Source organism: Callorhinus ursinus, unplaced genomic scaffold (genome assembly GCF_003265705.2).
Source record: "Callorhinus ursinus isolate GAN/ISIS: 27379988/994484 unplaced genomic scaffold, GSC_fseal_2.0 scaffold21, whole genome shotgun sequence".
Taxonomy (NCBI): domain Eukaryota; kingdom Metazoa; phylum Chordata; class Mammalia; order Carnivora; family Otariidae; genus Callorhinus; species Callorhinus ursinus.
The window spans coordinates 21,360,367-21,380,373 of record NW_027397083.1 but is presented as its reverse complement, the minus strand read 5'-3'; the positions used below and the strand labels follow the sequence as shown (position 1 = coordinate 21,380,373).

General features: G+C 42.5%; 1 protein-coding gene across 2 annotated transcripts in view; it reads right to left on the bottom strand.

The window, feature by feature from the left end:
- The window catches only part of LGR4 (leucine rich repeat containing G protein-coupled receptor 4), a 105,237-nt gene extending 98,299 nt beyond the window's left edge, over positions 1-6,938 (bottom strand). For both annotated transcript variants that reach the window (XM_025879176.2, XM_073904832.1), the window contains exon 1: positions 6,747-6,938. In XM_025879176.2, coding sequence (XP_025734961.1) covers positions 6,747-6,931 — 185 coding nt within the window. In that variant the 5' untranslated portion in view covers positions 6,932-6,938. The remainder of the gene's footprint in view (positions 1-6,746) is intronic.
- Positions 6,939-20,007: the final 13,069 nt, after the last annotated feature.

The following is a 20,007-nucleotide window of genomic DNA, read 5'->3' as shown; positions in this document are numbered from 1 at the left end:
AATGCCTTCCCCATAAGGTCTTTCAGTACAGAAAAGCTAGGAAAACCAGAAAAATATATTTTTTAAAGATGTTCCCTTCTTGGACCTGGACTGTTAGAAAGGCATTCCTGTTCCTCAATCACTTGCATCTAAAAAAAGAGATGCCCAATGCCAAATCTTGCTGTCAACTTAGTGCAGAGGGGGAGAACGTGGCTCCTGTGTGACAATTAAAATATATAATGCTTTAGAGATTGAAAACAACCATCCCAAACATTCAGAGTTTTAACTGCTTGTACATGACACAACATATTTCACTACACTTTAAGAACCTTGCTAAAAACAGTGCCAACCATACACACACACACACACACACACACACACACACACACATACACTAAAACAAATACTTGGGGGCACCTGGGTGGCTCAGTTGGTTAAGTGTCTGCCTTTGGCTCAGGTCATGATCCCAGGGTCCTGGGATCAAGCCCCGCATAGGGCTCCCTGCTCAGAGGGAGTCTGCTTCTCCTTCTCCCACTCCCTCTGTGTGTTCTCTCATTCTCTCTCCCAAATAAATAAGTCTTTAAAAAAAAAAAAAAAGAACAAATACTTTTCAGGGGTGGGGGGGTGAGTCCAGAGTATACTACTTCATAATTACATCTTGCCATTTAAAAGAGGTATTTGAGTACAAACTTGCTGAAGTCTTTAGAAATTGAGGTTATTAAATGTATATGAACTATAAAGTCATGATCTGTCTCTTGCTAAGATGATTTCTAAACTCAGTTTGGAACTCACCCAATTTTAGACCATAGAGGTGCTACCTGGTCTGCAGTTTGACCATCAAGTAGTTAAACACAAAAGAAATGCCTGGGAAGGCAGACAAATTAGCCATTTGTATAAGGGTAATGATTTGCTAAATGCCCTAGCATTTTTTTTCTTCCCTGGCAGAACTTTAAAATAGAGCATTTTATCATCTTAATGAAGCTCTGGAAAAAAAAAAAAACTAAAGTTCACTTAACAAAGTTGGGGGGAGAAAAAGGAAAAAGTTATCCATATTCTTTTATATATAAGAAAAGCTGTTGGCATTGCCAGAAACTTGAAGGCTGCCTAAGACAGTTAAAGGCAAGCTGGATGACGCCCTTCTAAAGCCAAATCCTTGAGATCTAGCTTAAAAAATTAAAACAGCAAAGCTGTCTTATCTAGAACACGCTGAGGTATATTAGTTACATTTTTCAGAGTGAAAGGCACATCTGGCAGGGCTTAATTTTTAACCCAAGTGTATCAACAAATATCGTACTTTTATGGAAATTTTTATTTTTATAGAGAAATGGTAAGAGACAGTCTTAGGAAAAATTTCAATGAATCACTAAAGGGTTCTGAAAACTTCACTTGCTTAACAGTTTACACAGGTTCAGAGAAATTCAAAGCAGTGAGACATCTGCCATCATCTACTCCAATATCCATCATTTATTGATAAGAAAAATTGGGAATGAAGGGGTAGGCACAAACAAGGAGACCAGAAACCAAAATCCAAACTTGCAGGCTGTCAGTACTTTCACTGTTATGAAGATGACTAAAATAAGAATTTGAGAGATAGACTGAAAGAGGCCAAGAAAATGCCTAAACTTGCCTGGATCCACCTCCCAGTACAAAACTTTGATCTTCCCTAAGAGATTAAGTTGTCAAATGTTACCTTACAATTCTAATGTTAAGAACCAAGTGCCTGGACATTAAATGCTTGCAATACCATCACTGTCACGAGCATTTAGTTCGACTGGAAATCATAAAACATTAGTGGTTACTGCAAAACCTTAAGGAGCCTTGAATAAGAGAATTACAGGTTCAAGTCCTGAGGGTTCGAGTCCTGAGTATCGTTCAGACCACACCCAGCACATTGTTGCCTTGTGAGGCAGTGAGCTCCCCTTCAATGGAAATATTCCAGTAGCGCTGGACAACTGGAGAAGTTTCCTGGGTGGGTGAGAGAGTCCATGATTTAGATAACTATACTTCCCTTAACCAATGGAGAGAACACAAGAAATATATTTAAAAGAAAAAAATTCAAGAGAAAGAAAACTCTTGGCAGTAAGAGTTGTTTACCTCCTTGTATTATAGGTGGAGAAACCAAGGCCCTGAGGGGTTAAGCATGTCACCCACTCAAGGTCACTAGTGTGATTTATTGACAGATCTGGAAACCAGCTCTCCGTATTCCCAGCAGAATGCTCTCTCTTCTCTTGTATTTAAAGAGAACCCAGTAGTTCAGCTGGTGCGTAAAAGAAAGGCTCTAAACTTAAAGATATTCATATATTGGTCTTTTTTAACACAAAGTTCACTTGTATGTGATATTAATGCATCTCCAGGAAGACACACTACACAAACTAAACATTGAAACTTATAGATCCTAAGGCAGAAATCAAGAGATATCAAACTCTACCATCAAAAAAGGTATAAACCTTTAGCCACTGATGACTACCTGCCGGAGAATACAGGAGACATGGGAGAAAGCAGAAGAAAATACTTTTCAAATGATACTATTAAAAGAAGAAAGGTGTTTAGTGTAGTGATAAAACATACATCTTAAGGAAGAATCTGAGATGATGCTTCCAAAAGAAGAAAAAAACAACAGATTATTTTTAAAAACACTTCGAAGCCTCTCAGGTAACCATCAATTCTATATAGAAAGCTATAACCTGCCCAATGTACAGGATACGCACACTGTAAAGGTTGGAGAGATTATGACTAATTATATGGAAGTGAGGACGTTGAGTAACTTTTTGTACAGTATCCAAATTACTGAAACAGAATGATTTTATTTTCCGAGTGTTAAGCCATACCCACAGGAAACAAGAAGGGCTATTCTACCCTAGCAAAGCGCCTTAGCTAGTCATGCATTCTGCAACAAGTCTCCATGGCAAATTTCCTAACACACACTTCTAAACACAAAGAACTCCTCCTCCAAGTGAGTGGTAATGAACAGCCTTGTGCAACTTCACCCAGAACGAAATCCTGCTGCTCCTGGGATCTTTTACGAGAGGATCTAACATTATCGTCACCTTGCCATCCTAAAATTATGTTAGAATTATAAAATCATAGAACTTCTGGAAGCTACAAGCAAGCCTTAGAAATAATCCAGTGAATCCAACTACTTCATTTTTCAGATGAGAAAATTGTTACCCTTCCCCCTCCCCCCACCCCGCCTCAAAAAAAGGAGAATGACTTGCCCAAGGCCACAAAATTACTTAGTGGCAAGGTAAGGACTACCACCAAGGGCTCAGACCCATCAGTGTCTCCATGAAGCCACAGAAACGGCCTGTATAATCTTAAAACTGGTCACCAGACATAATCTAGGATGTGGAGACCTGTGCTCTGAGTCTATGGCACCTAAACATTGAGACAGTAACACATAAACCAGGGGACACACGTGCACAAACTTCTCCCCAACACCACTGGGACTTCATCTCTTTCTCTCAAGCCTCTGGGAGTGTAGGTGATTAAGAGTGACCTATTACCATTACTATAGGAATAACCTTGAATCCCTTTGATAAAATAAACTTTGGAATTTTAATACCAGTAAGATTACTTCCTTTAAAACACCTCAGGGTGAATTGTGACAAGCCAGTGTATTGTGACACAGGATTGAGAACTGCTCTTGCAAAATATAAATAACCAGTACAGGTGCAGCAAACTGAACACAGGAATCCCATCAACAATACTGAGGATTACGTCTGACTCTGCCCCCAGACTCGGATAAAGCAGCTTTCAGCAGGAAATAGGCACTGTTGGACGGAACAAGTTTAAACGAGCCTGAAGGAGAAGCAGCAGTATCCTCTCTCTGGGGCTTTCTCAAACCTGGACAAAAGACTAAATGCTGAGAATGCTGAATTTGGCAATCCTGTGTGGGAATGATGTCTGAATTCCAAGCCCCGAGTCTGCCTTCGGTGTTGGCCTTAAATTATTCTCTCTTCACTGCAACATTTTTAAGTGCCTCCTGTGTACCAGGATCTGTGTACTCCAAGTTGAGTAAAATAAAATCTCTGCTCTTTGTCAGTCCCAGGGTCTCCAAAGTGGGATGCACACATCCCTGGTGGAGGTGAAGATACCACATACATATACCATTGAGTTGTGAGAATAAAAGAACTTTGATTAATCGGCCTCATCTTTTTAACTTGTAATCTGTGTTTGTAATTTTCTGTGTAATATACATGGGTACACATGCTCCAGAAATTAGGAAGAGGTGAGCAAAAGTTTGGGACCATGGATCTAATCCCCCGGTATGTAACTGTGGCTCACTAAAGCTATAACAGGACAGCAGATCAGAAGTACTTGGAAAAAGATCCCAGGTGATCCCAAATCCATTGGACTGTGCAAACCCACAGCACCTGCCCATCCTCAACATGGCTTTTGAGATTCACTGAACTAGCTGGTTTCTCAAAATGCAAACACACTGCCCTTGAAATGCCCTTTAAGTGGGGTAGTCACATACATATATACTTTTGAGGATGAAATGAAGAGATGGGATGAAATAAGGAGTTATCAGGAGGTCCGATCACTCTAGCTACAGGTCACAAGTGAAAAAGGAAAATGCAGCACATTTGCTCACCTCAGCAGCTCAAAAAGTGCCATGACGGTGCTAGTTTAGGCAACCTAATCTGGACAGTTGCCAATGATTTTTGTTTCCCAAGCCTCGAACAGTGAGTTCTGTACGGCTCCAAGTTGAGAATATGGCATTTTACTACCTCCAGTGAGTTCTAAAGGACGATGCTCTACAGACAGTAGCGTGCTCACATAAAAATGTGATATTTCTTTGTGGTTTTAGGTACTAATGTAAAATAGCCCTTTTCCTTATAGGACAAGTCTACTCACCAAAATTGGAGGAATCTACTAAACAAGGTCTTTACCACTGGTCAAAATAGCAAAAACATGCTTTTCTATGAATAAAGAGGCTTGAGAAGTGTCAGGTAAAGGCACCTCGCCTCAGTGAATTCCCTAAGTTTCAAAAGAACAGGAAAAAAAAGAGCCCCATCTCTACCCCAGGCTTCTTTCCCTCACTCCCACTCAAACCTGCCCACTTAATGTACCTTTTTGCGGGCAAATTGCTCTTCACTGCAAAATGAATTTTTTTCAGTAAAAAAGTTAAATTTCACTATGCTGGAGGAAAATGATTTCAAATACATAACTAACACGTGAGACAGGAAAAATAAGGAGGGGGAGCTGGAGGCCAAAGAATGAAACAGATTCCAAGGCAACAGGCTGCAATACTCAATAAAACCCCATTGGCAGAGAGCAAGCTGAACACCTCCCACTACCTACCTGGAAACACAGCAATGCTCTGGCCTGCATAGAAAGGATTTCTTCACAGGGTCAGTTACTCCTTTAAAATTATTTATTTCTGGGGCGCCTGGGTGGCTCAGTTGGTTAAGCGACTGCCTTCAGCTCAGGTCATGATCCTGGAGTCCCGGGATGGAGTCCCGGGATGGAGTCCCGAGATGGAGTCCCGCATTGGGCTCCCTGCTCAACAGGGAGTCTGCTTCTCCCTTCTGACCCTCCTCCCTCTCATGCTCTATCATTCTCTCTCTCCCTCAATAAATAAATAAAAATCTTAAAAATAAATAAATAAAATTATTTATTTCTAAGAGGTCCCCTTCCTTGGCTATAAGGTAAAAGGAAACTCCCTTCACCCAAGGACCTCTCAGAATCCCTTCCTCTCGCCAAGAGTTCTTTCACTGTTGTTGATTTAATCACCCCTCTGGCCACACAACGCAAGAACAAGCGCATACACCAAGCCCTGCATTCAATTACCCTCTTCTTTAAGAGGTCGTACTTGCCAATACCACCTACAACACCTATGTCAGACTCCTCTTCTTTTCTGAAGGGAATGTCTGAAGCCTAAGGTCTCCCTTCGAGGGGGGAGATTTCAGAAGTCAGAACCATCTGAGTGACTTGCCCAGCCCCAGGCAGCTGAAAAGAAAAGTTCTGTGGATTAAGGTACAGCAGAAAATTGCTGCCTTCCATTCTAGAAGGTTGGGCAGAGAATATGCTCTGGAACTTTGATTTTCTTCCAACATCCTGTACTTCAGGTCAGCATTCCTTCTTTAAAAGGCCTACTTGGGTAAGAAGAGTCTTTTCACCAGAAGAAACCTGCAATTTCCCCCCTCCTTCCGTCTTGTTTTTGCCCGGCTCCCCCGCGCGCTCCAGAACCCTGGGCGTTTGTCAGTGAGTCCAGAGTGCAACTGGACCAGGTCGCTCTACCTGGATGAGGCCAAACTGGAAGGGGATTCACTCTGACTGAGGCACAGGTGTTTCTTCTCCCCACACGCTGGAACCCAGAAAGCTCCAGGTGTTTCCCCACGAAACGTGCCTAGGTCTGCAGACCCAGGCCAAGTTCTAGGCGCCCTCAGCCTACGGATTATGAAGCTCTTGCCAGCTGAGCCGGGGCCCGCGTGAGAAGGGAAGGTCTCCTGAAAAGGCTGCCAGGGGCAAGCGTTTCCAGATTCCCTCCTCCTGCTTGGCCCCAGATGCACTTGCGGGGGGTGGGCGGGTTAACTGTGCCCCAAAAGTCTGGGGGAAAAAAGCTGCTCGCGGCTCGGACCCAGACTGGCAAATTCTGGAAAGCCCGCCGTGCGGGAGTGGGTGCCGAGCACCCCACGCACAGGTGACCCGCGCCCGCTCCTCGGGACACGGGTAGGTGGCGTGGGACTGACCACTGGCTCTGCCCCCCCCAGCACCCCTTGTCCCCCCACCCCCACCGCCGGCGCCCTCACCCCTGTACTCACAGCGCTTGGGTGAAGGCGCTGAGCCCCTCGGGCACCGCCGTCAGCCCCTTCCCGGAGCAGTCCACCCGACGGTCCCCGTCGCAGCTGCAGGGCGCCGCGCAGAGAGGCGGCGCTGCGCCGCTGGGCTCGGCCGAGCCGCGCAGCCCCAGGGCGAGGAAGCAGAGTAGCCCCAGCGGGCCCGGCATAGCTGCGGCCGCCTCCCGCGCCGGCCTCTCCCGCGGCGCCGCTCGCTCGGCGCGCCTCCGCTGCCCTCCGACGCCCCCCGCCGCCCCGGGGCGGCCGGCCTGCGGGCTGGGGCGGGGGCTCTCCCTCGGCGGTCGCGCGGGCTCGGCCCCTTCAACAGTCCACGGTAGCAGTGCAGGGACGCGGGGCTCCGGAGTTTCGCCCTTCCCGCTGCCCCATGGAAGCGCAGAGGCAGCCCCGCTCCTCCGGCGGCTCAGGCCAGCCGGCCCGGCCGTGCGCAGCTCCCGGGGCCGCGCTCTGCCATCGCACCCGCCTCCCCGTCTCCGGCCTCCCGCCGCAGCCTCTCTTCAAGGTTGCGGAGCGCAGCCTTCAGCCATGCCGGCCCCTCGCCCCAGCCCCCGCCCGGCTCTCGTACAAACACCCAGGCTCCTGCTCGCTCTCTCGCCGCCGCGCTCAATCTCCTCCCGTCCTTTTCCCTTCTAGGGTTGCACGCTCGGGTTCCCAAGCCCCCAGCCGCTGGGTTATGCAAATCACTTAGGTACATGCAAAACTAACCCTTCTCCCGGAGCGCCATTGGCCCGCGGAGGTCTCGAGCTCATTACTATGCAAGAAGGGGAGCCGCCACTGGCCAAGAGTAGGACCAGAGGGGCGTGTTTATCGGGCGTGAGTGACAAGGTGGTGGTGGTGCTGGTGGTGCTCGTGGTTCAAGGCAAAATCCCCGACTTGGCTCGATTTGCGTGGCCGACTGCGGATGGAAGGTGGACGTCTCAGAAGAAGAGTCTGGTTTTGTTTTGTTTTGTTTTGTTTTGTTTTCCCTCCCCCACTCGTCTTCTTCCCTCTGCAGAAACTGGATCTCCTAAATTGGATGACCTGAAAAGTAGAACTTGCCTCCAGCATTCAGTTAAGTTTCAAATGACTCTCCACTGTTCCAAAGAGTGAGGACTTTGCGAGCTGTGTAAATGGAAAAAAGATTTTGAGGAGGAGGGGGAAAGCCTCCCTTCATCTGACATAAATATTTAGGTTTTGGCTATATACTAAATTAAAGCAGCGTACCCCCACAAGCCTCTCACTGCATCTGAGATCTTTACACCTATTTTGATATGCACTGGATAGCTAAGGCTTAGCAGTTAACCACCAATGATACCAAGCTTTGGTGATCTCAATTCAGACTGCTTTCTCACGTTCTTTAAAATCCTGAAACACAGGAATCTTGTAAGGGGCAAAAGAAGTGATGTTTCTGAATACTGGAAAATTTCTGCAGACAAGAGAACATTTGAGTGCTAGGTGACTACCAGTGAGAAGTCAAACAGCAACTTTGGTGTCAGGTAATTATCAGCAGTCCTTCCTCTTGTGGACTTCTGTGGCTTAATAGACCCCATAGAATCATTATTTACACCAAATACTGCTTTATGGGCACCTCTTTTCTTACTTTCCACTGTGCCTTTGGGTTGTTTTACTATCATTATTAGACAGTTTTCATGAATACTTTAAGGCAGACGGGTGATATAAAAATATCACTATCATAAAATTTACCACTCATGTCACCTAAGTAAAATTAAGGAAAATGGAAATAAATTGATACAGACCTAAGAAGTTTAAAATGAAACATTGCCATCATCTTTGCGTTTGAGAGTTTATCTTTAAAATAATGCCCAGTTGGGCACATGACTAATATACAGTAAATTGACTTATATGCTAGAGAGTCAATAAATGCAAACATGCCTTGACTTCAAGTTTTTAAGAATGACATATTTCCTCTAACTGTGGATCTGAAAGAGAACTCAAAGCTATACGGACAACCCTCTGGTTTTATAGATGAGCAATCTGAAGGCCTCGGTATTGTGTGCTGCCCAAGATCATCACAGAGCAACTCCTGGTCTCCTGGCTCCTTGTCTCGTGCCCTTGGAGCCTTCCCTAAATTGGTTCCCATTGTCTAAATCATTTCCATTATTTTCTAGCAACTCTCATGAGAAAGCGAAGTAAGGAAAACCTGTAAATTGAGTTTCTTTAACTGATTCTTTTAAGACCACTCTTTATAACAACACTAAAAGATGACAGAATTTCTCCTGCCAAGATACCACTTTCTTATGCTGTTTTATTTTTTTTTTTTGAAGATTTTATTTATTTTACAGAGAGAGAAACACAGCAAGAGAGGGAACACAAGCAGGGGGAGCGGGAGAGGGAGAAGCAGGCCTCCCGCAGAGCAGGGAGCCCGATGCGGGGCTCGATCCCAGGACCCTGGGATCATGACCTGAGCTGAAGGCAGACGACTAACAACTGAGCCACTCAGGCACCCCTTGTGCTGTTTTAAAAAGAGAATTATATATTATACTGATTGATATTTTTTTGCCCAAATAACTCATTTCCTTTCTTCTAAAGTAGTGGTTTTTAAACTTCAGTAAGCATAAGAATTGCATGCAAAGCTGGATTAAAAACACAAAGTGATTTAGTAGACTCAGGTGGAGCCCAGGAATCAGCATTTTGATGCACATCACATCAAAGTGAAATAGGGAGTTCATAAACCACATTATCCTTTGCTTCCAAGGAATAAAATATTAGGGCTGGCAACTTAGGTGAAAGGAGAGATTCAGATTTTGGGGAAAGGAGAGATGTAGATTTTATTGAAGGATAAATTCCTATTGTCTATCAGGTGAAGAAGGTAAGAAAGGAGGATTCAAATTTGCAGCGTGTCCAAGAAGACACAATTTCAAGAGCAACGGACTTGGGTAAGGAAGAAAAGAGGTAATATCTGTAAAAGTGTTAATATCTCTTATAGCCCCTATAGTATATGTGCTTTACATTCAAGATAAATTGGCCAATTAGTCTTCACCTCTAGGATAAGATGTCCTAAGAGAGCAAAACAAATTAATTTTTAAGATTCTATCCAAGAGGGGTGCCTGGGTGGCTCAGTTGGTTAAGTGTCTGCCTTTTTTATATAAATAAATACAATCTTAACAAAAAAGAAAGAAACAATGTTACAAATGTATTTGAAGTTCCCTTTGTACCTCTCTCCAATCTTTTTCAACTTGGGAAGTCAGCCCTTTCCTACATTTTATAATTAATTTCCATGCATATTTTCAGTATTTTCATGCTGTGTATCCCTGACTAATATATAGTCTTGCTTTGCAAATATAAATAATATCATTCTGTACTCCTGTACAACTTGCTTTTTTCACCCAACCTGTGAGCTTTATGAAATATGTGTTCATGAACTATGTGGTCATTTTAAATTCATCTTTATTATTATATAGTATTCTATTTAAAGAACGTACCCAGTATTTATCCATTTTATTGCTAATATTAAACTTATTTCTATTTTTTCTAACAATGGTACCACGGATATTCTTGTACAAGTCCCCTTGTTCGTGCGTGCAAGAATTTCTCTAACATGTTTCCTTTATATATGTGTATGTATGTATGTGTGTCTAGGAGTGGATTATGTGCCCTCACCATTATTGGATGTTGTAAAATTGCTTTCAAAAGTGATTGCACTTATTTGTGCTTCTTGCGGCAGAGAATAAAAAGTCCCATTTCTCTATATCCTACCAACACCTGATATTGCAAGACTTAAATATTCATAAATCTGATGCATATGAAATGCCATCTCAGTGTAGTTTAAATTTGAATTTCCCTGATTTACAGCTGCATCTTTTCTCTATTTATTGGACATTCCATGGTGCTTCTCTGTGCATTTGCATTGCCTATTCATTTCCTTTGCCTGTTTGTTTTCTATTGGGTTGTTCATATTTGTTTTTATTGTTTAGGGCCAGATAGTTAATACTTTGGGCTTTGTCAGCCATATGGTCTCTGTCACAACTATTCAACTCTGTCACTGTAGCATCAAAGCGACCATAAATAATACATAAACAAATAGATGAGGCTGTGTTCCAATAAAATTTTTTGGGCAAAACTAGATGTTGGACTAGTTCTGGCCCGTGGGCCATAGTTTCCCAGCCCTGTTTTATTGGTGCTAATCCCTTATTGAAGTCTGATTATTTTTGAAAACCATTTGCAGGATTATGTGAAATTCACAGGGACATACCTCAAAGGTGATCATCTTTTCTTACAAGTTGAGATCGAGCACTTTCAAATTTCTAGTCTCTGTGGTGAGCTCATGCTGAAGATTATATTGCAGAATGAACTAAGAAGAGCCAATTGCAAGCCAAAAAATGCCCCTCTTTCTGGAATGAATGGTCCAGAAAGAGTCCGGGGCACTCATGGTTTACTTACCTTATTTTCCATCCAAAAAGCACCCCAAATGTTTTTGACCTGAGGCAATCCCATGACCTATGAAAAGTGGCTACTGACTTTATAAAAGCATGGGTGCCAAACCTGCCAAAGTTAGAAGCTGAATATGTATATTAAAAATATGTTTATATTTATATTATTATGTTTATATTTATATATATATAAACACACATACGTATAAATGGGTATCTATATGTACATATACATACATAAACATTTCAAAACATGAGAGATTCAGGGAATAAAGAAAGAATATCATACCCATCAGGTATCTGGTATGTATCTAATAGTTGAAGCCTCAAGAGAGATGCTACTGTTTCTAAGCTATCAGTCCTCCATGGTCGCATTCAGGGCTGGCAGAGCTCCCACACTGGTTCAGAGGCTGGCAGTCATGCTATCCTGGCCTTAAATCAGTGCTTTCACCCACTTGTCCTTTTCTTCTGTCTCAATGTCTCTAGAGTGGTCCTGTTGTGCCCAGGACCTATTGTTTAGGGATAATTTACAATAAAAACAATCACTTTGAAGCACACAAAATAACAATGTAAAAATTGTTGACATATTAAAAGTTGCCCTGTGGCCGGATTTGGGCTTCTGGGCCCATTTGCCTCCACTGCCACATGCACAGAACTGAGAGATCTTGGGATGTGAGGACTGGCAACTTCTAGTGTGACTGACTGAAGTCCATTCTTGAAACCAGCTCTTTTCAAGACATCACTGAAGAGTTCTTAAGTTTCCTGACCTGGTTTGGACATCCTGGAGTCAGAGACCCTTTTCAGTAGTTCTGAAGACCCATACTGACCCCAAATTTGAAAACATTTAGATAAATATCAGAAATATTTTCCTGTTCATGACTAATCCTTTCTAAATCCGATTTTCTTATCCTGATCTTTCCCTTTCAAATCTAACCCAACTGAAGAATGACGTTCAAGGGAACACTTTCTGAATGACAGAACCACATGTGGGCCCCAAGGCCCGAGTGCATAAACTACTGGAGAGGAACAGAACCAGGCACAGGTAAATAAGCATTATAGAAGCCAGGCATTGTAACAGATAGAACAGTAAAGGTAAAAAAAAAAAAAAAAAAATCAGAATAGGAATCCAGAAAGATTATCACCTAGTCACACTGAGAATTTGTTAGGACCAAAGTACTAACACAAAATTCAGTCACAGAATTGGGTTCCTTTTTACTCTCTCAGAATTCCAAATGAAAGTTTGAACGTTTTAGGAAGACCACAGCATAAAGACAAGATTTCAAAGAACTGCATGCAAAATGTCAGCATCCCACAAAACAAGTGCGTATAGAAGACTAGCGCTTGGGGGTAGTTCTTACCTGGCGGCTCAAACATCCCGGAAAGCTCTTCTTTGTCTACATGAACATATTTGGAAAGGAATCTAGGAAAGAAGGCAGTAAGAGAATTTAAACTCAAAGAGAAGCTGTGGGAAGATGGAGAGAGAAGACATCACATTCTGTAGATTCTTTCTATTCCTGACTTAAACACTAATATTGTGTCAAGAAGGACACTAATGAACACCTCATGGGTAATTTCAAAACCTTTCTTTTTGTCTAGTGACAGTTACCATGACTCTCTTCAAAATAAGGAGTGGCAATCACAATGAAAACTTTAATAATCCTAGGACTTTTGAAAATGTTTTTAAAATCTTTTTTGAAATGAAAAAAATCAGAGACAATGCTTTTAAAAATACAGGCAAACTATCAACCCCAGCAAAGAAAACTATGGAGACTAGATCAATGGTGTTGGACATTAGAATGATGCCAAAAATGCTATTCTTGGAGTCTGGTTGGCAAACTCTTAGTACTATTTATTAAACTCTTCTTTGCCTCCTGTTAGTGTAAAAATATATGGATTCAGTTCATACAATGCAATGAGAAAAGTTAAAAAAAATTTCAATATGAAAGTGAATGGAGAACCTTGAGGTGACAGAGAAATATATATGTATATATATATATATATATATATCTTTTTTTTTAGTGAGCTCTACAACCAATGTGGGGCTCGAACTCATGACCCTGTGATCAGGAGTCGCGTGTTCTACCTACTGAGCCAGCCAGGTGCCCTGAGGTGATAAGCAGATTATAGTAACTTTACCAGTTTCCTCCTTTTATTTCAAAATAACACAAACTTGTAAAGATTTCCAACATTTTCCGGATTTTTTTTTTCAAGGAATTTTTACCATGTATTTATTCCTCAGAATCTACTCTGCCAGGGAGTAGAGTTTAGGTTAATGTAGGCCAATCTATATGTAAATCACCTGGGAAAGATGTTTAAAAACTCCCCCTCCATTGATTCTGATGTCACAGTCCTGGGATGGAGCCCTGGATTCTCAATATTTAAAAGTTCCTGATTCTGATGTAGTCTCCCACCCAAATTTATGACTCTCGGCTAGAAGATTTTGCAAGTTTGGGTCCTTTGAGAATCAAACACCGATAACAGGATTGCTCATGCCAGAAATTTATTAGGAGAAATGTTTCTGAGGAAAAATGGGGAGGGGTTGGACAGAGGGAGACCTTTTAGAGCCGTTAGACTGAGACACAGGTTTGACTCCAGGTTGGGAGAGAGGGAAGGACAAGAGGTTGGGTGAGTCTTAGAAGCACAGTTCTCTCAAGGTTTGGCAAGACCAGTGGGGAGACCCCAAGAGAAAATCACCATCAGAAGAGTCCCTTGTCTCCTGAGTAAGCCTGCCTTAGGGTCTTTGCTGCTGTGCTCGGTCCCTGATTGGGTCCAGCCCAGGGAAAATATGGTGAAGGATTTCCCGGCAGGACTGTGAGTCAGTTAGCCTCCCTATAGTCAGAGGTGCATTTCCATGGCAGCTTCACCAAAGAAGGTATGGCAAGGAGTCCCTCCCTTCAAGCAGCTTCCAGTCCAATTTAATTTATGGAATTTAGAAAACCTAGGATTAGAAAAGACCTTAAGGCTTGTTCAGTCACCTGTCTGAGGCTGAAGAATGTGCAACAGTGTCTCTGTCACTCTTGGACACATCATATTCACATCCCCACTGGTAGCAGAGTCCATCTTTGAGCAGTTTGGGCTGTTAGAAGTTCCATCCTCTTGGAACTGGAGGGTGTTATGCTGAGTGAAATAAGTCAATCAGACAAAGACATGTATCACATGACCTCACTGATATGAGGAATTCTTAATCTCAGGAAACAAACTGAGTGTTACTGGAGTGGTTGGGGGTGGGAGGGATGGGATGGCTGGGTGATAGACATTGGGGAGGGTATGTGCTACGGTGAGCGCTGTGAATTGTGCAAGACTGTTGAATCACAGATCTGTACTTCTGAAACAAATAACGCAACATATTTTAAGAAAAAAGGAAAAGAAGAAGATAACAGGAGAGGAAGAAAAGGGGAGTATGTCAGAGGGGGAGACGAACCATGAGAGATGATGGACTCTGAAAAACTGAGGGTTCTAGAGGGTAGGGGGGTGGGGGGATGGGTTAGCCTGGTGATGGGTATTGAGGAGGGCACGTTTTGCATGGTGCACTGGGTGTTATGAACAAACAATGAATCATGGAACACTGCATCAAAAACTAATGATGTAATATATGGTGATTAACATAACAATAAAAAAAATTAAAAAAAAAAAAAGTTCCATCCTCTGTGGTGCTGAACTCTTTCTCCTTGATCCTTTAAAATACCCAGAAATACAAAGAAATGTGGAGGTCATATGTAAAATCCCCTCATTTAACAGTGAGAAATCAGACCCACAGAGGGTAGCTAAATTACCCCCGGCAACATATCTGGTGAATGGCAGATCTGGAGCTAATATCTAGGTCAATTGCTCTTTACACTCTATAATTGGATTAATTTGTGTTTTTAATTCAGAGGGAAAAGAGAAAATTTTTCACAAATGTAGTGTCATACAAAGCAAGGTAATCGCAATGCCTCAGATGGTCTTTGGTTTATTTAAGGAACGTGCCATGTCCTCTCGGAAAGGACTTTTCTCTTGATCAAACATCCTGTTTGGGCTCGGGTGAAGATAACGAAGAGGCAGAAAGCCAAAGATAATTTCCAGTTAACTAAAGTTGTTCATACTTAGAAGCCCAACAGTAATACTCTATGAATCCTCCCTCCACACAACCCCTGACAATTTATATACGGAATGGTAGGCAGATATTCACCTAAGTTGGTTATTTGTATAGGTTTGTTCTGTTTTCTTTTAGGGTGTATTTGAGTTTCCTCATTTACAATGTTTCGACTTTTGTAAAATACATTTAATTATTAATTTTACATTTAAAAGAAAAGATTGGGTACATTTCCCGCTCCCCCCACCCCCAAACAAGAGAAGAGAAAGTCTGCAGAGAGGTCAGGCCTCAGGGCAGGTTGATTTAGCCACTCAGTGATGTCATCAAGAACCTGAGTTTCTCTCCATTTCTTCTCTGTGCTCTCTTCAGTATTGGCTTCATCTTCCAGCAAGCACATGGCTGCAGCAGCAGCAGTTAGGTTCCAGAGAGGGCCACATCACATGTCACACAGCATCACAGGGAAAAACGTCAGGGTGGTCCAGAGGCAGAAGACCTCAGCAAGCCGAGGGCTTGGGCCACAGCTAGATTCTAGAACTCAGGACAGCCAGGCAGAAGACACGCGGAGGGCACCGTTTGGGGGCGTGGAGTTTCCATGCCTTCCTTCTCCAGGGGTGCCACTCTCCTCCTACTTCCCCACCTGTTCACCGACCCCAGAGCCAGATGGGATATATTTTTACATCTTTGGCTTGATCTTTAGTCGGCAAGAACTGCTAGAAATTTCTAAAATAGAAACAATAGCACTTTGGTGCCATCTTGTGGTAAAATATGAAAAGGTAAGAGGAAAGAGATTATCCACATACAGTATAATAAATCTGTGAGGTTCTGTGCATTTACAGAAAGAAGGTGGGAAAGAAGGTGTGTGTGTGTGTGTGTGTGTGTGTGTGTGTGTGTGCGCGCGCGCGCATGCATGCTATTGCCTCCTTCCCTCCTTAATAAGATTTAAAGTGAAAATATTTATATTAAAATTCCGTTTCCAATATTTGCTAATTTTAAAAATGGTTAAATGATGATTTAAAATTTTGTGTTTTGTTTCCAACCATCCTTCTCACACAATTATTTTATATGTTCATGATTTTACTTTGCTGTGGGGACATCACAACTTCTAGGTTTAAATTCTGTGTCTACTTCTGCTTCTACCCACGGAAGCATTCACTCTATGAGAGATGGCGTGATGATCCAAGCTGTAATCTGGGAAGAAGAAAGAGGCATTTATGTCCTGGCTCTGCCCATATCCATCTAGGGAGCGAGTGAGCTCTGCCCCTGCAGGATGGAAAGATGAGAGCTGAGTCATGGTCCAGAGTAGGTAGGTCAGTCTGGCTAATCTGAGGAAGCAGATTTGCTTCTCAAGCCTAAGGTACGTGCACTTGCCCAGTCTTTAATAGAAAGTAAGCTCTACGAGGCAAGGGCTTCATTTTGTTCTCTACTGTGTCCCTATCCCCTAGAACATAATTGCCACATGGTAGATATTCAACAAATACTTGTAATATGAATAAAAAATAAAGGGGATATTTTGGTACCCATCTGCCAACTCACTTGTCTTACTTCCTGCCATATTCAGAGCCATAGTGGGGGAAGAGCGATACCGTTTATTGGGCCCTGTCAAAAACTCAACTCCCCAGATATTCACATGGGTAGCTTCTGCAGTTCACACATTCAGGTTTCTCTTCAAATGTCCATCTCCTCAGAGAGACCTTTCTGGCCTCACTTGCTAAAATAGCATTCTTTCATATCGTTCTCAACAAATTATCACCTGCTGTGTGCCAGGTACTGTTCTCAGCTCTGGATATATGATAGTGAACAAAACGGAGTCCTGCCTGCCCTCGACATTTATGATCTTGGGGAGGGAGCGGGCTTACAAAATAGACAAATACAGATCAGCAGAGGGTGAAGGAGTGTCCAACAGCAAGTGTAAAGGCTTGTCACGTTTGCAGACACAAGAAGAGTGGCCATAGAGGTGGTTAAAGTAACTTTCTTTGTTGTCTTCCACGAACAGGACGCAAGCATGTCAATGGAGTGAGGTAATAAAAGATTGATGCAGATGTTATCCCATAGTATCATGGTCCTTTCTGGACTTCTTGTTTTGACATCAAGATCAGCTGACAAACTGTTGCTGTTTTAATATGGTTCCAATATAAGTTCTTGATCTACCAGGAATTATGGAAAGTAAGCCAATGCAACGAGGTAGAACAAATCACAATACTGTTTCAGGCACCATATGCTAGGCGATATGGGTACAAATGTAAATGACAGAGTGGTGATCCTTCTTGCTGTCATGGAACTAAAGTTCTAATGGGAAAAACAGAATTAAGTGCATAATATAAACAAGGCATTGCCACATTAACAGAGGATGAGGAATGTGTATTTAGGCGGAGCGAACAGAAGCGGTAACTCCAGTTTACACCTGAATGAGGAGTGGCAACCAGTGGGAAACCAGAGGGAGAACTTTCCAGCAAGGGGCATTTGGTGTGGGGTAGAGCCAGTGGAGCAGGGGGAGGAGATGAGGCTTGAGAGGAAGTAGGGAATGGAGCATGCAGAACCTTTTCAATCCCGGCAAGTTGTTCAGACTCTATCCTAAGTACCCTGAAGAGTTTTCAGGACAGAGCAACACAATGGTTCAGGCTGCATTCATGCCTTCCAGTCAGGCATGTGGATGCTAAGGAGCCCACACAAACCGTTACAGGGTGAAATCCCCCTGGCCAAGGGCAAACTCTCATCACGTTCCAATTTGGACAAGGGCTACCATACAAAGTTTCTCCTCAGTGCTAAATCTTCTACTGTTGCCAACTCCTACAAAGTCCTTGAATTGAGAAAGATGCAGCCAGGCAACAACTGGCAGCCTTAAAGGAAGGAAAAACAAAGTTCGGAGGGGTGCTTCAGATGGCCCTTTGGAGGTACAAGCTCAACAGAGCTGCATAGGTGTCTAAGGAAGGGTTTCAAGCACAGAAGACAAAGAACCCAGCATTCCCCCGCTCCCAAAGGCAAGGAACCTCATTCTCCTAGTCAAAACCACTTCTACTGACACCTTTTTTATCACACATGGGGGAAGTCCTATTTAATTTTGCTTCTGTACCTATTTTTGGTAATTGAGGCCATCAAAACATGGATCTCTTGACGATGAGTTTTCTAGGGTTGCTGTAATGAAGTAAAACAAACTGGGTGGCTTAAGTAAGAGAAATTTATTCTCATGGTTCTGGAAACTGAAGTCCGAGATCAAGGTGTGTCTGCAGGTTTTTCTCCTTCCAAGGGCTGTGAGGGAGAAATCTGTTCACGCCTTTCTGCTGGCTTCTGGTGGTTGGCTGGCAAATTTTTGGTGCTCTTTGGCCTGTTAGAAGCATCATCCCATTCATCCTCCCATGGTGTTCCCCGTGTCTGTACTCACATTTCCTTTTTAATAAGGACACCAGCCATGTTGGATTAGGCTCCCCCCATAATGACCTTGCTTTAATTGGATGACCTCTGTAAAGACTCCCATCTCCAAATAAGGTCACATTCTGAGGTACTGGGCATTAGGACTGCAACATATCTTTTTTGGGAGGCATACAATTCAGTTTGAACACCTTAAAATGAAAAATCAAAGTTAGATAGCATCTAAACTCTGGGCTCAAATCTAGGGCAAATAAGAGATAACCAGAAATAAAAATTTCCCATTTCATGTCTTCAGGTTGCACTTTTTGCCAAATAAAAAACAAAATTGAGTTTTTGATACTGATTAGAACTACTTTCCATAACTGCCAAATAAGCCAAGTAAGGGGAACTTATCAGCAACTAATGGCTAAATTTTTTTTATCCCATTGGTTACAATTCTGGACATTGTAACAAATTAGATTTCTTCCATACTTCCTCCCCTAAAGAAAACATAAAAAAAAAAAAAAAAGCCTTTTTATAGGACCAAATCTTGACAGTCCAAAATGTACTTCTGCAGTTGATGAGACTTAGGAGAGCTCTCACTCGTATCTTGTTATATAAAGCATGTTTTTTTTTTTAATTAAAATTGAAGGAATAAGATTTACTAATGGGTTCTGTATGAATTTACCTTTTACTTACCATATAAAGTAAATCTTAAAAATTCCATCAGGTGGAGGTTATCTGCCACCAAATAAATAAGTGTACAAAAAACTGGGTCACCACTTCATTAGTTAAAATGAGAGTAATTAACAATAGTGAGTATTACAAAACCAGAATTGAAAGATTTAGAGAACGGGTATTCTGGCTTACTAATATTTTGAAGAAACTGAATGCTAACAATAAATACTTTTTGTTGTACTCCTCGTGGCTTGATACATCTTCATGCATTTTAAAAATTCACAATGCCGAATTATGCCTTTTATTTGTCTGACGCCCATTCCAGCAATCCATCGTCTCTAGAGTTAGGTCATATCCTTCCTACAAATTGCTTTTCTGATTGAACAAATCCCTTCCTTGAACTTAGTATGATTTTCATTCTGAATGTGGCCTCAATCCTCCACCCCCAAAACCCCACTAATTTTAGAATTCCATTAGCTTCTTTGATCGAGTGGACAGAAATCTGAAAATTCCTTATGAATCTTATTCCTTATGAAGTTTTCAAGCATAATTTTTATTTATTATCTTTAAGATTTTATTTGAGAGAGAAAGCACAAGAGCGGGGGAAGGGTCAGAGGGAGAAGCAGGCTCCCTGCTGAGCAAGGAGCCTGATGTGGGACTGGATCCCAGGATGCCAGGATCATGACCTGAGTGGAAGGCAGATGCCCAACCGACTGAACCACGCAGGTGCACTTCAAGCATAATTTAAAGGCTATTTCCACGG